This window comes from Mobula birostris, chromosome 2 (genome assembly GCF_030028105.1).
Source record: "Mobula birostris isolate sMobBir1 chromosome 2, sMobBir1.hap1, whole genome shotgun sequence".
NCBI lineage: Eukaryota > Metazoa > Chordata > Chondrichthyes > Myliobatiformes > Myliobatidae > Mobula > Mobula birostris.
The window spans coordinates 29,857,020-29,870,710 of record NC_092371.1 but is presented as its reverse complement, the minus strand read 5'-3'; the positions used below and the strand labels follow the sequence as shown (position 1 = coordinate 29,870,710).

At 38.9% G+C, this 13,691-nt stretch overlaps 1 protein-coding gene across 1 annotated transcript in view; it reads left to right on the top strand.

Annotated features, from left to right (window-relative positions):
* Positions 1-13,691, top strand: part of LOC140210509 (solute carrier family 12 member 5-like) — a 347,453-nt gene that overhangs the window by 204,440 nt on the left and 129,322 nt on the right. Inside the window, exons 7-8 of the mRNA XM_072279513.1 lie at positions 104-345; positions 4,507-4,718. Of these exons, the coding sequence (XP_072135614.1) occupies positions 104-345; positions 4,507-4,718 (454 nt within the window). The remainder of the gene's footprint in view (positions 1-103; positions 346-4,506; positions 4,719-13,691) is intronic.

The following is a 13,691-nucleotide window of genomic DNA, read 5'->3' as shown; positions in this document are numbered from 1 at the left end:
CATTTATTTGTGACAGCACTGATATCTATGTTCAAACGAGTCTAAAGGAAAAAGTGGCAAAGTATGTCTTCAAGAATTCTGTAACTGCCTGTACTTTTTACAGACTTACATATTCCCCAATATGGCAATTTTCAAAGCCGAGGAGGCCAGTGAGGAAGCAGCAGCCATGTTGAATAACATGCGTGTGTATGGAACGTGTGTCCTCACCTGCATGGCTCTGATAGTCTTTGTAGGAGTCAAATACGTCAACAAGTTTGCCCTGGTATTCCTGGCATGTGTCATCCTATCCATTCTTTCCATTTATGCTGGAGTTATCAAATCTGCATTTGACCCACCAGACTTCCCGTAAGTACAATACTACAGAGTGACAATGCAATATTTATTCATATTAAATCACCAGTCATGGTGCCTGAGATGTACCATGAGGTAATGTAAAAACTGGAATTGGCTGGACATGAATTGAATTCAAAACCTAATTTCATTCACTCACCTCTGTTTTCTGCACAGATTACCTGGGCAGATTAGCGATAAAGAGCTGAATGTTATAAATCTGAAATATATTTTTAAATGGAAAAATGCAGCAAAATGAATTGCTGCACTTGATATATTTGCCTTACAAATTCCCATAGATAATGACTGACGTGCCGCATGAATCTGAGTTTCCAGTTTATCTAGATCCAAATGAGGAGGTTTGTTATGAATCCTTGTAACAAGGGAATGGCAATATTGTATTCAGATACAGTACAATAAAAATGAGCAAAACAATAAATAAGACAAAAAGTTCAATGCTTTGAATGGTCTTGAAGTATATCTTATTCAGTTCATTGTGGATGTTCAATGAAATACCCACCTCCATATTTTTCTAATAGAATTCAATAGTTTCACCCATGGAATACCAGCTTAAAATTCATCTATGTATCCCAATCACTTAAATGTAATAACTCTTATAAAAAACGTTAGACAATTTACTTTTTTTCTGGCAGATCAATCCCACCTACTAGTTTTTTTAACTAAATCATGTTATGCTTTCTCCCTAATAATGCATCCAATCATTTTATTGTGCTAAGTTCAAAGACCTTTTCTGGTAAATTAATTCAAAATTTCTTCATTCGTTTGGAAGTAAAAGTTCTGATTTATCTTATTTTTTTTCATCCAAAATGTGATTACTTATTCTTTTTCTGTATTGAACAATTTGCCTTAATCATAATCTTGTTATTCTGAAATACGTAAATAATGAAATCTGCTAAATTCCCATGACAGGAGCATTTAAACTGTTGAATTGTTTGCATTTTTAATAGATGCCATTCAGAATTAGAGAAGTCTGTGAAAACAGAGCAGTGGTTCCTGACACTAGTCAATGGGCATCCTAGCTCCTTAAGAACCTGCTTCCCTCTATAAAATCCACTGGTCAGTTCCTTAAAGCAGCAAAGTCCTGTGACTGCCTATGGATAGCTGGTTGTGCTACCTCCATATTTTATCTTTATTTTTATTTCTGTTTCTTCTGGGTGAGATTATTATTTCTTTTGGGTGAGATTTCTAACTAAATTGCCTCAGCACCTCAGATCCCCTGTCACCTTTGGCCATGATTACCATGAACCACATGTTGGGAGCCACTACAGTGGAGAAATGTACATTACTCAGTAAGGGTGAAAATATATTTACAAGGAATCATTTTGCAACTTGGTTCCAAAATTCTGATTCTTAAGAAATAGAGTTACAGTTGTAGTTTCATTCCTAATTACAATTAGTAAAGGCAATTCTTTCATCAGTGTTATATTTCGATCCGAATTGCAATGCAAAAAAGTGCCTTCAGAAATTACAAACCGTGAAGGAAAAGAAAGCAAAGCAAATGGGAAAATAGAGCTAGAATTACAACACCTTCAGCAAAGGTTTTTTAGGATAACCTGATAATGGAATAACCCATATCACCCCAGAACAAGACAGGGTTGGCACTCAAGTATAGGCTGTCCAAGTGGGAGTTAGAGCTCATGCCTCATGCCCAGGTGATGGTTACACAAGAACACCCTACGTTTTTAATGACATCATTATCACTAAGTACTCCTCCCTCCATGTTCTTAGGTTATCTTTGACAAAGTTGTAGGAGTATTCCAGCCGAAAAGAACATGCCAATAAGAATAGGGCAGAGACTAGCTGCTCTGCCACAAGTGGCTTAAAGCAGTTGCCAGGCTTGGAGGAGACAATCAGCAGGGGTCATTTCAAAAGAAGCAGATGTAGTTTTATTATCACTTGGCTGTGAAACAGATGGCTTGGATCAGATTAGTGCATCCTGGATCTAACATTCCAAGAAGTCTAAAGATTGATATCCATGTTTTTGAATGATCAAACACACCTGAAAGAGAATAGAAAACATAAAAGGCTATACAAGCAAAGATATGAGAAGGATAGGTGTTTGTATGGGATGTGATTTCACCTGTATAAAGCAACGAAACTGAACAGGGTGTGGCGGGATTTGTAGGACTCTTTAGAACTGTACTCGGCTTGTAATCTTGTGCAGTTATTTTTTTTTAATTAAATGAGACAGATAACTCAGATGCACAGTTGAATCTGATTTAAACTTTGCCATGGAAGATGCTTCCCAGTTAAGTGTTTGCAAAGCCTTTAGGAAGCTTTCAATGTTATAACTTCATTGTGACGGGGGAAAGAGTCGTGTACTAAGATTACCAGAGAGCATTTGCCACTCAAAATCAGAACTTGTGGTACTGGAAGTAGAATTATAGCATGGACTGAAAACCAATAAACAGGCAGGAAACAGAGAGCAGAAATAAAGGGATAATTTTTGAAGGATCAAAGTTTGTGTTTCAGCTATTGGCAAATGCTTATCTGTGTCTTGGATGAGCAAGTTTTAAGTCTGCTGATGATGCCAAAGTGATTTCATAAATTGGGAGCTGGATTACAGTAAAGGTTGCATCAATTTGCAGAAGGTTAACTGTGAGCAAGAGGAAGAGAACATTTTATATGAACAAGTGTTAAAATATCCACTTTGATACGAAAAGCAGAGGATTAGAGTTTTTCAAACTGCGACTCTGGAAATAGTTGATCGTGAAAGGAATGAGGATAACTTTGTAAACAAATCAGCAAGTTAACCTACTGGTACAGCTAGCAGTTTGCGAAAGTGAAAAGTTTGTTAGCCTGTTCTTGCAAAGGATTGAAGTAAAGGAGCTAATTAAAGTTTCAACACATACATCCAACTCTGATGAGTCCACAACTGAAGTACTAGCATAGGTTCTGCCTCTTTCTTGGAGCAAAAGAGTTTCATCAGAGAGATTTCTGAGATGATAGAGTTGTCCTGTGAGGAGAGAATGAGAGCCTACATCTGTATTATGTAGAAATCAGGAAAAAAAATGAGCTATAATCTATTGAAATTTATTAAGGGGCTTAACAGGTGAAGTGTTTCCTCGGACTGTAAATGAAGAAGCAGATGCCATTACCTCAGGGGTGCAACATTTGACACGAAAATGAAGAATCCCTGGTAGGTTCTGAATCCTTAGAATTCTGTACCCAATCGATGCTCAGGCAGTATTTTGGACACTAAGGGAATCAAAAACATCCAGCTGCTTGTGGCCACAGTACTCATTAATAAAACGGACTCAAACAGCCAAAAAGCTCGGTTCCCTTTTCTTGTGAATCCCTCTCCTTGCTGTGTGTATGGGCAGTTTACAAGCTCAGTTTATGGAAAAGCTGCCTTAATAAACTGGTGCAGATCACCTTACAGATCCATAGCATAGTTCATCATAAACTCCAGCTTCAAAAGAATCACAGGCTCAGTTTCCAAGAATGCGTTCCTGAAATGGAGACTAAGCTAATCTGTTCTGGGCGTTAGCAGTGAGTGGATCAATAGGGCCCTGGTTTTAAATTGATAAAAGAGCATATGACAGTAGGAGTTTTTGTGTTTCTGTCCAGTGTCTCCCTGTAACAACCTCTGTCTACCCACATGCAACACATTCTGATCTTTGTAAAACTTGAAAAAGAAGGAGGCAGGCCTTTTATCTTCTGAAACCGCAGGTTAAACCTCCCAAGCATGTCTTCAAGCTTCTTCAGGGACAGCTAACTGCCAGGAATTTGTCACTCACATTCTGCATCAAAGAAAATTAAACCTTTGATGTTCACGACAGCTAAAACACATCTCCACCATAGATTTTGAACATCACACTGCATTTTTTTGCATCGTGCCATAAGGCGCGTAAGATATAAGAGCAGAATTAGGCCATTCAGCCCATCTAGTCTATTCTGCCATTCAATCATGGCTGATTTTTTTTAGTTCTCAGCCCTATTTTCCCACATTCTCCCTGTAACCATTAACCTCCTTACTAATCAAGAACTGAAGAATGGAGCTTATTTACCATAAGCACTTTCTTTTGAGATCTACTCGAAAATATGATGGGTTTATAAGGAAGGTTAACTTCCAGGGAACATTTATCATTGTGGAGCAGAGGCTTATTTGCGTTTCATAGATCGCTGTTAACAGGATGTTCTCTCTATCTCCAGTGTCTGTATTCTAGGGAACAGGACACTGTCACAGCATGATTTTGACATATGTGCCAAAGTAATCACGGTGGCCAACGAGACTGTGACCACCAAACTTTGGCAACTCTTCTGCTCGTCTAGTTTCCTCAATGCCACGTGCGACGAATACTTTGAGAAAAACAACCTTACTGAGCTGCAGGGGATTCCGGGAGTCGCCAGTGGACTGATCACAGGTAATGGACAATGCAAGAAACCGTAGAAAGGTGTGGGCATTTCGTGTGCAAGTGGTCAGCATTGATGTCAAATTCCCTTCCTTCTCTAGCCATATTTCACATCTATGCTGGCCGTGCATATTGACAGCTGTTTAGGTGTGCCCTCTCCGTCAGATGCATAGCTGAGGGAAGAACCAGCAGGCTACGCAATCTTCGATTCCCCACAGCCCACCAGGGCACCACATTCGCAGAGGTCACAGGATAGCTGGACCTAAACTTGGCTGTTTTGTTGCATTCAGAGGGTAATGGTTGATGAAACTTATTTTGGCTGCAGACCCATGTCTAGTAGCGTTCTGTAGGCACGCATACTGAGGCCTCTGCTGTTTGTGATATGTATAAATGACCTGGATTGGTGGATTAGTACATTTTTAAACAATACAGAGATCGTTGGTGTTGTGGGTAGTATAGAAGATTGCCAAAGGATACAATGGGATGTAGATCAGTTGCAGATAAGGGTGGAGGAATAGCAAATGGAATTTAATCCAGGCGAATGTGAGTGCTGCACTTTGGGAGATCAAATGTAAAGGAACAGTACTCAGATCCTTAACCATATTAATGTACAGAAGGATCTTAAGGTCCAAGTGCATAACTCTCTGAAACAGACTGCACAGGTTGATAGGTTGGTGAAGAAGTGTGTCTGTGTTTGCCTTTCAAGGAATTGAATTCAAGAGCCAGGAAGTTCTGTTGTAGCTTTATAAAACTCTGGTTAGGCTACATCTTGGGTATTGCATTCAAAGTTCAAAGTAAATTTATTATCAAATACATTTATGTCACCATATACAGCCCTGAGATTCATTTTCTTGTGAGCATACACAATAAATCCTAGAAACACAATAGGAGCAACGAAAGACTGCACCCAACAGTTCTGGTCACACCTTTTTCGGAAGGATGTGAAGACTTTGGAGAGATTGCTTAGATGTTGCCTGGATTAGAAAGCCAGTACTATGGGAACAGATCAGATGAACTGGATTGTTTACTCTGAAGTGACAGAGGTTGAGGAGAGACTTGATACAAGTTTATAAGATTGTGAGAAGCAAAGTTTGAGTATCCCAGAGTCAAAATGTCTAATACTAGAGAATTGAAGATGTTTGAAGTTAAGATGCAAGAAGTTCAAAGGAGATATGCAGAGCAAGTTTATTACATAGTGGAGGCAGATACAATGGAGGCATTCAAGAGCCTCTTAGATAGGCATATGAATGTCCAGAGAATGGAGGGATATGGACCATGTGCAGGCAAAATGGATTAGCTTAATTAAGTGTCTTTAGCATAACTAGTTCAGCACAATATTGTGGGCTTATTCCTCTGCTGCACTGTTCTACGTTCTATGCTCTGTGAGAACATAAAGGTTCTGAAGCCGATTGTAAAGCACCCACAACTCAGATATCTAAGCACTTCCCAGAGTCTGATCTGAGGAGCCATGTACATAGCTCAGTGGCCATATGTCACCTCGTAGACCTTCAGCCTCTACTAACTGGCAGTGCAAGAGCAGTCCTCAGAGAAACATCACCATGTTGCTCTTCTAGTATTGTGTATTTGTATATCTGTGCACTTGCAATGCTACTGTGACACAGTAATTTCCTTTGGGATCAATATCTATCCATCTGTCCATGTCCCAGTTCCTCCCCCAAGCCCTGCATGTCCTGATCTGTACCCTACTCAAGATCAGCAGCGAAGTTCAAAGTAAATCTATCATCAAAGTAAACCTCTTCACTTCCAGCACCAGCCAAGTGCCTTCACCAGAAAATCTGTAGGTTTGATGTTGGCTTGCCAGCGATGCTGACCTGCCATGATTGAATTTTAAGACATTTCACCAACAATTGTAAAAGCAACAGAACTGTGTTCTCCACCCTACCCAAACATCATTTAATTCATTATAGTTAAAACTACAGAACCATCCAACTATACATCAGAGGCCAATGTTCTCCTTCTGCATGATCGACAGAAATGAATCAATTAGTGAATGTTCATGTAAGTTGACTGGGAAATAAAGTAGCATTACCAAAAAGTAGTTAATTCTAGCCTATTGCTTTATGCTGAGTTGTAAAAGGCAAAATAGAGCGAAAAATGAGAGCATCGTGATAGATTATTTTGGCAATTGCTGGTCTTTAGAAATCAACTTGCTAGGGTTGATTGAAGTGATTTCTTCCGGGAAAAGCAATTGGGAAAGAATTATGTATTTTTCTTATGCAGATGAGACAGCTGAAATCCCAGCCAGACCACTTTTCAAACATCCAAATAATCTTATATATGGATCTAAATGTCAACTGTAACCTTCACTGTCAAATCTGTCCTAAAATTCAAATGAGACATCCCTCCTAACATTGCCAAACCCAACTCCGAAGTCAAAACTGAAAGTAATCATTTTCCCAAGAATAAACTTATGGAACTAATGGGGATAGAAGAAGAGAACTAAGAGTAGGATGTGGTTTTACTGATTCTCACCATTCTCATCTGAATGACTGCTGGATGCTCTCGTGTATGTTTCAACATTTGGAAGAGGTGGCTGGCGGAATGACCACTGAATTTCAGGATGTATATTGTATACATTTCTCTGACATTGAATGCACCTTTGAAATGATTTCTAAATTTTCACCGGAAACATGAATAAAAATGAAATTCCACTCACTAGAGGTGAATCTTGCAACTCCAATGTCCATACAGCTCAATCCTCCATTGTTAGCCTTGTGGGTTTTTCCAATAGATCAGCTATCATCATCTGAACTTCCAGAGTCACTATTCATCTGTAGACAGGGCTCTTGCTACTCATGATGTTATTTTTGATGAAAGCATTGAAATCACATTCTTTACGTGAACCTGACTGACACTCCCTACCTGTTCTCATCTTCCACCCTTTATCATATCTCCCCATCATTGTTACATTGTGGTTTTCATTGGAAATTCACACCTGGATTCTTTGGGATTTCTTTCACCATTCAGCATCTTCCCTTTCCCATCTCTCATTTAGGATCCTCATTTTCCAACTCCTACCAAGTACATTTATTACTGTGAAAACATTGCTGCTTCCCTCACTCAATCTCTTCAGTGGAAGGCTTCTCAGTCTCAATGGTTCTTCCATCCATCTCAGTCAATCACTACCTCTCTCTGAGTACTGCCATCCCTTCCTCACTCTGTCCCTCATGATGGATGAATTCCCATGCCTCATTGATAACCACCGCTTGATCTTTATGTTCCACATAATCTTTGCTACTCCCATCACCTGTATCACAAAAATGGGGCGCCTTGGATCCCTACCACTGACATTTCCCTTTCATCTCCCAAACACAATCTGCCTTGGCATTGGAAAAAACAGCTCCTCCCAAATCCCTCAAAACTTTCAAATCCCAAGCACCTAACCATTAGCATTCCACATTCCTGCAGCTGCTAAACACTTTTCCCTCTACCTCTAATATCTTAGCTAAAGCCATTAAACCCACAACTCTTTCTCCTTAGTATGATCCTCCTCTCCATTTCCATTAATAAGTGAATCTGGTACCAAAATCACTTTGTTATTAAACCCAGATTATTCCTGGATTATTTTTCTCCACAACAGAACGTCTTCTGAAACCTCTTCTAGCATCTCTCTGATGGAAGTGGATGGAGTCCTTGGGAACTCTTTCTCATGAAGATTAAGGGCATTCAATCAGTTGCCCCAGGTCTTACATCCATTCCCATGATTAACAAGGCCAAAATTTCTCCAAAATAGTTGTTTTAATCTAGTTTTTCCATACCAGTGATCTTGTCCATGACACACTCTCCCTGCTCTCTCAATTCTGAACTGTTGACAATCCAATTTCCCATTATGGCTTTCAGGTTAGCTGATCTTGTTAAGAATTCTCTCTCCTCAGATGCTATCCACTTCTGCTAAGGATGTGCTGACATTATTCCTCATGTCATTGATCATTTAGTTGTTTACCATCTCCAACTTCTCTCCACTGACCAAAATTCTTAATCTTAAGATTTGCTTTCCAAATCCTTGCCAATGCATTTTAAACCTAAAAACACTGATAGTCACAGCAATGACACCATACATTCTGATTGTGCAGGAGTGCTCCAAAACCCTGCAACCTCATCTGTTTTCATTGCAAAGCAGGAGACCATTCAGCCCATGGACACTATGCCAAGTCCTGGATCATTCCCACCAGCCCCATTCTCCTATCTATTTCCCTGTAGCATTTTCATATGGCCAACAATTCCACCCCTTCCCCATTCTCCTGCCATTCACCTACACAAGAAGCATTTAATATCATGCCTTTTGGTATGTGAGAGGTCACAAGGAGAACGTACAACTCCACACAGACAGCATCCATGCTCAGGACTTAACCTAGGCCTCTAGTGCTGTGAGACAGTGGCTCCACAAGCCGCATCACCCTACTGCCCAATATTGAAATTTTGGCTACTAAACTAACGAAGCTTCTTTCAGCTTTTGCCCATTGTTTTATTTCCACTGTTTTACTTGTCTACGTGGAATGTAAGTAATATTATATAGAACTTACAGTATGCCAGGGGATTCTTAGCTTAATACTAAACAGCATTGCCCTTTTCTATGAGCATGTTTGTATATTAACAAGCAGGTTTTTAATACAATCCCAATTGATAGATAGAAATGTTATTTCTCAGCTGACGTCTCCCTGTGAATGCCTGCAAGAAAATGAATCTCAAGGTAGTATACACTGATATTTACAAATTTTGATAATAAATTTACTTTGAACATAGAACTTTGAAATCAGTGCACGCAAACAAACCCCTTGCACTCTGCTCCACGATAAAACAAACATTGCAACGTTACAATCTCAGCTGGTAACCTGGATGGCTTGTTATTATAATCTAGTTCTGTATTTGACACAGTTCTAACTGTGAAATATTAATCAAGACTTCCTTTTGAATTTTATTTCATCACTGTATTTTCCTAGGTTCAAGTATTTAGTAAACTAATGGCAAAAGTGAAAAAAAGTTGTCATTGTATGTAAGTCACATTGCTCAGGGAAAGATCAGGAAGAATTCCTTCTTTAGAGAAATAGCACAAAATCTAAATGTACCAAGTGAGTCCTGTACTGTCAGATAGGGGTGTGAAGGGGATCTCACTGAAACCTATTGAAGATTGAGAGGTCTAGATAGGGTAGATGTGGAGAAAATATTTTCAATAGTGGGAGAATCTAGGACCAGATTCACAATGCAAGCTCATCCCTTTGGAACAGAGATGAGGAGGAATTTCTTTAATCAGAGGGTGGTGGCTCCATGAAATGCACAGATGGCTGTGGAGGCCAAGCCATTGCATATATTTAAAACAGAGCTTGATAGGTTCTTGATTAGTATGGGTGTCAAAGATTCCGGGAGAAGGCAGGAGAATGGGGTTGAAAGGGAAAGATAGAATGGCAGAGCAGACACAATGGTCCCATTGGCCTAATTTTGCTCCTATGCCTTCTGGTCTTATGATCTCTTATGGATAAAACTATCTACTAAGCTATTTTAAGAAGAGCAAAGTCGTGATCAAACTTTATATCATTAGTAAGACTTCAAAAGAGATGGACTCTTTTCCCATCCCTATTTATAGGACCTTACAAGTAGCTTTCTGGATTTTTAACATTGCATTGGTAATCATATTTCAAAAGCATTTTCAGATATGAAACAAGATGAAAGAAACTTAATTCCTTATTTTTTAATCAGTAAGTACAAATGCAAACTTACATTCCAGCTTATGTAGATTTGTTGTCTCATCCACCCCATTCACAGACCCAAAAGCAATATATCATTCATGCCTCTAGAAGGCAAGGAGAACAGATAGATAATCCTTCAGATAAGCTAGAAGTCATCCCTGTTATGTTTTGCAACTCCAAAACATAAATGAATCAAAAGAAAAACACAGAGATGGGGATAAACGTGTTCCTTAATTTTTACTTCTTAACGAGGCATGCCCTCATGACGTAGTGTACAGTAAATGAACGATGTATGCCATTCACATAAATTTACATGTACAGTAACATATAATGAATTATATAAACAAAGAATGCTTGACCACACAGTATATTTATAATATTACTCAAATATTATTGAAATATTAAATACACAATACTCCTCCTTGCTCGGCTATAAAGTCCAACCTGATATAGAATGCATCTCAACTTTTTTATATATATATTTTTTTTTAAAGAGTCACATTTAATCATTGTGGAGGATTTCTTATTCTTGTAGGATAATGACTGTCCTGACTAGAGGCGGGAGTCACTCTGCTTGGCAGGTGAGACTTGAGGTTGTGAAACAATCTCAGGTTCTGGGGCCTCCTCTGTGGTGGTTGTAGGAGATGATTCTGGAACTGCAAGAAGTGGTTCTAACAGCTCTGGACACCTTTCCTTTGGACATATATTGGCATCCCAAACATATTGGCATCTCTGAACAAGCTCCCCAGTCTGATGATCCATCCCAGCCCACCAGACAAAGCGTAGAGCCAACGCTTTCATTTGACCAAGCCTAGATGACTGGCATGTAGCTCCTCCAACACTTTAGCTCTCAGCTTGGATGGTACAATAGCTCTCAATCCCCACATAAGGCGACCTTTGTCAAGTGCAAGTTCATCCTGGTGCTGGTAAAAATGAGGGAACTAAAATTTCTGCTGCACGTTCCAGCCATTTTGGGTGGCTGTGTAGATCTGAGACAGTGTGGGTCTTTTCTAGATTCCCTGTGGATCAACTCTGCTGTAATAGAGAGACTTCCAATTTGTGTTAAGGAGAACATGTCAAGAGGAGTGCCCTCTTTTGTAAATTTTTCAGGTATTTCCTTTGCCATTGGTAAACAGGACAATCCACCAGCAATTCTGTAAATTGTTGTCCTCTTGAATTCGTTCTTGTAATTGTGTCCTCCAAGAAACAGAGCCCACCTCTGCATTCTTGTTGCTGCTGTTAGTGGGAAACCCTTCCATGGATTGAAAATAGACACTAGTAATCAGTATTAAGGGTAAATTCTATCCTATACAAGTACTGGTTGAAACTATTTTCATGCTAAAGCAGACTCAAGTGCTCTCTGTCAATGTGTGCATCATTTTTCTTTGCAGCAATAAGGGAATGTGATCAAAGGCTATAGGGTGTCACTTCCATCACTCATAAGATGTGACATGACTGCACCTATACCAAAAGGCGAGGCATCACAGACAAGATTCTCAGCTTAATGGTAGATGGATCAGCCTTAAGTTGTAGATTAGTTGTAGCAGTCTCAGCCAATCACATCCCCACAATGTTGGCCCTCCTGTTTTTACTACATACAGGCCAATGTAGCTTTTTGGTTGTTATATTTCACTGTAATGAATGTTATGAATTTCATTCCCAAAGGAGTTATCTTTTCACCAGCATAAGTCCTTAGTTGGATATCTGCAGGCTTCAGTTCACTAGCTTTGAAATTCCTTTCAAACTCATTTTGTAGAGTCACTGGAACAGCCATGCCAGTGTCCAATTCCACTTTAATTAATTTGCGGTTCATTTCTGGTATAAGCCATATTGCTTGTCTATTGTCTGTTCTCTCATTGTAAAATCTCTGGACTGTATCACACTCATCATTACCAAATTTTTCAGATCAGTGCTCTTTTTGAAACTGCAACTTGACTTTTTATCTTTTTCTCTTCCCTGTGCAGTCCATTTATTTTTGTCTGCCCAACATGCCCTTTGTATGTGTCCTACTTTGCTGCATTTACTGCAAGTTTCAACTTTAACCCTGCATTGATTTGGTGTATGTAAACCCTGCCATGGTGATAACACAGTTTGTTTGACTAGACAGGTTTCTGTTCATGATCACTTTCATTCCTGATTGCAATTCAATTGTGCCTCTCTGTTCTGTTTCCATCGATAGAGCTATTTCAATAGCTCTTTTAAATGTAAATCATGCTTCAGTTAGGAGCCTCTTTTGAGTGCTTTCTTGTAAAATTCTACAAACTAAGCAATCTCTCAGTGCATCATTAAGCCCATCATTGAACTGACAATGCTCAGATAATCTCTTTAATTCAGCCACATATGCTGAAATGTGCCTCCCTTCCTTTTGATTCCGCTTGTGAAACCTAAAGTGTAATGCAATCAACAATGGCTTCAGTTCTAAATGTTCTCGCATCACTTTCACAATATCAACCAAGCTCATTTTGGCTGCTTTGTTTGGAGCAGTTAAACTTCTAAGCCATCTGTATGCTTTCCCACCTATTATACTCAGTAAAACTAGCATTTGTTTCTCATTGGCTACTTCATTTGCTTCAAAATACTGCTCAATTCTCTCAGTATATATCAGCCAGTTATCTATTGTGCAACCAAACATATCTATCTTTCCAATGTAGCCAGCCATTTCTGCACTTTTTTTTAAATTTATGTTTATTATCACCTGGTATCCACTGCTTATGAACCTCTGAATTTCGTTCATTTTCTGCCTTTTTCTTAAAATTGGCTGTCTCTGTCCTCTTGCAAAGAAAGCGTGCTACACTTTTTTAATAAACTCGAACATCTCGCTGCACTTCAACAGGTCGGTAGTCATCTAGGGTTTGTTTTAAAATTTATTTATCACCACTGTTATGTTTTGTAACTCCAAAACGTAAATCTAATCAAAAGAAAAATATGGAGCCGGGAATAAACATGTCTACTTTATTTTTACTTTTTTGCAAGGTGTACCCTCATGGTGTGTCATAATGATATATGCCATGAATTATGTAAACAAAAAGAATGCTTAATCAAATGATATATTTATAATATTACTCAAATATTACTGAAATATTAATACACTACAATCCCTGCCTTTGTATCACTCATTCCTGATACTCAGTTGTTCTCCTGACAATCTGCAGCTATCAATGTACATCAGGGAAGGTGAATTAGAACAAATGTGAATTGGGGAAAATTCTAGGTGTTTACAACCATATCTAAAATTAGTTACTTCATGTCAGAATTCAATTGATGATCTCTGCATGGAATC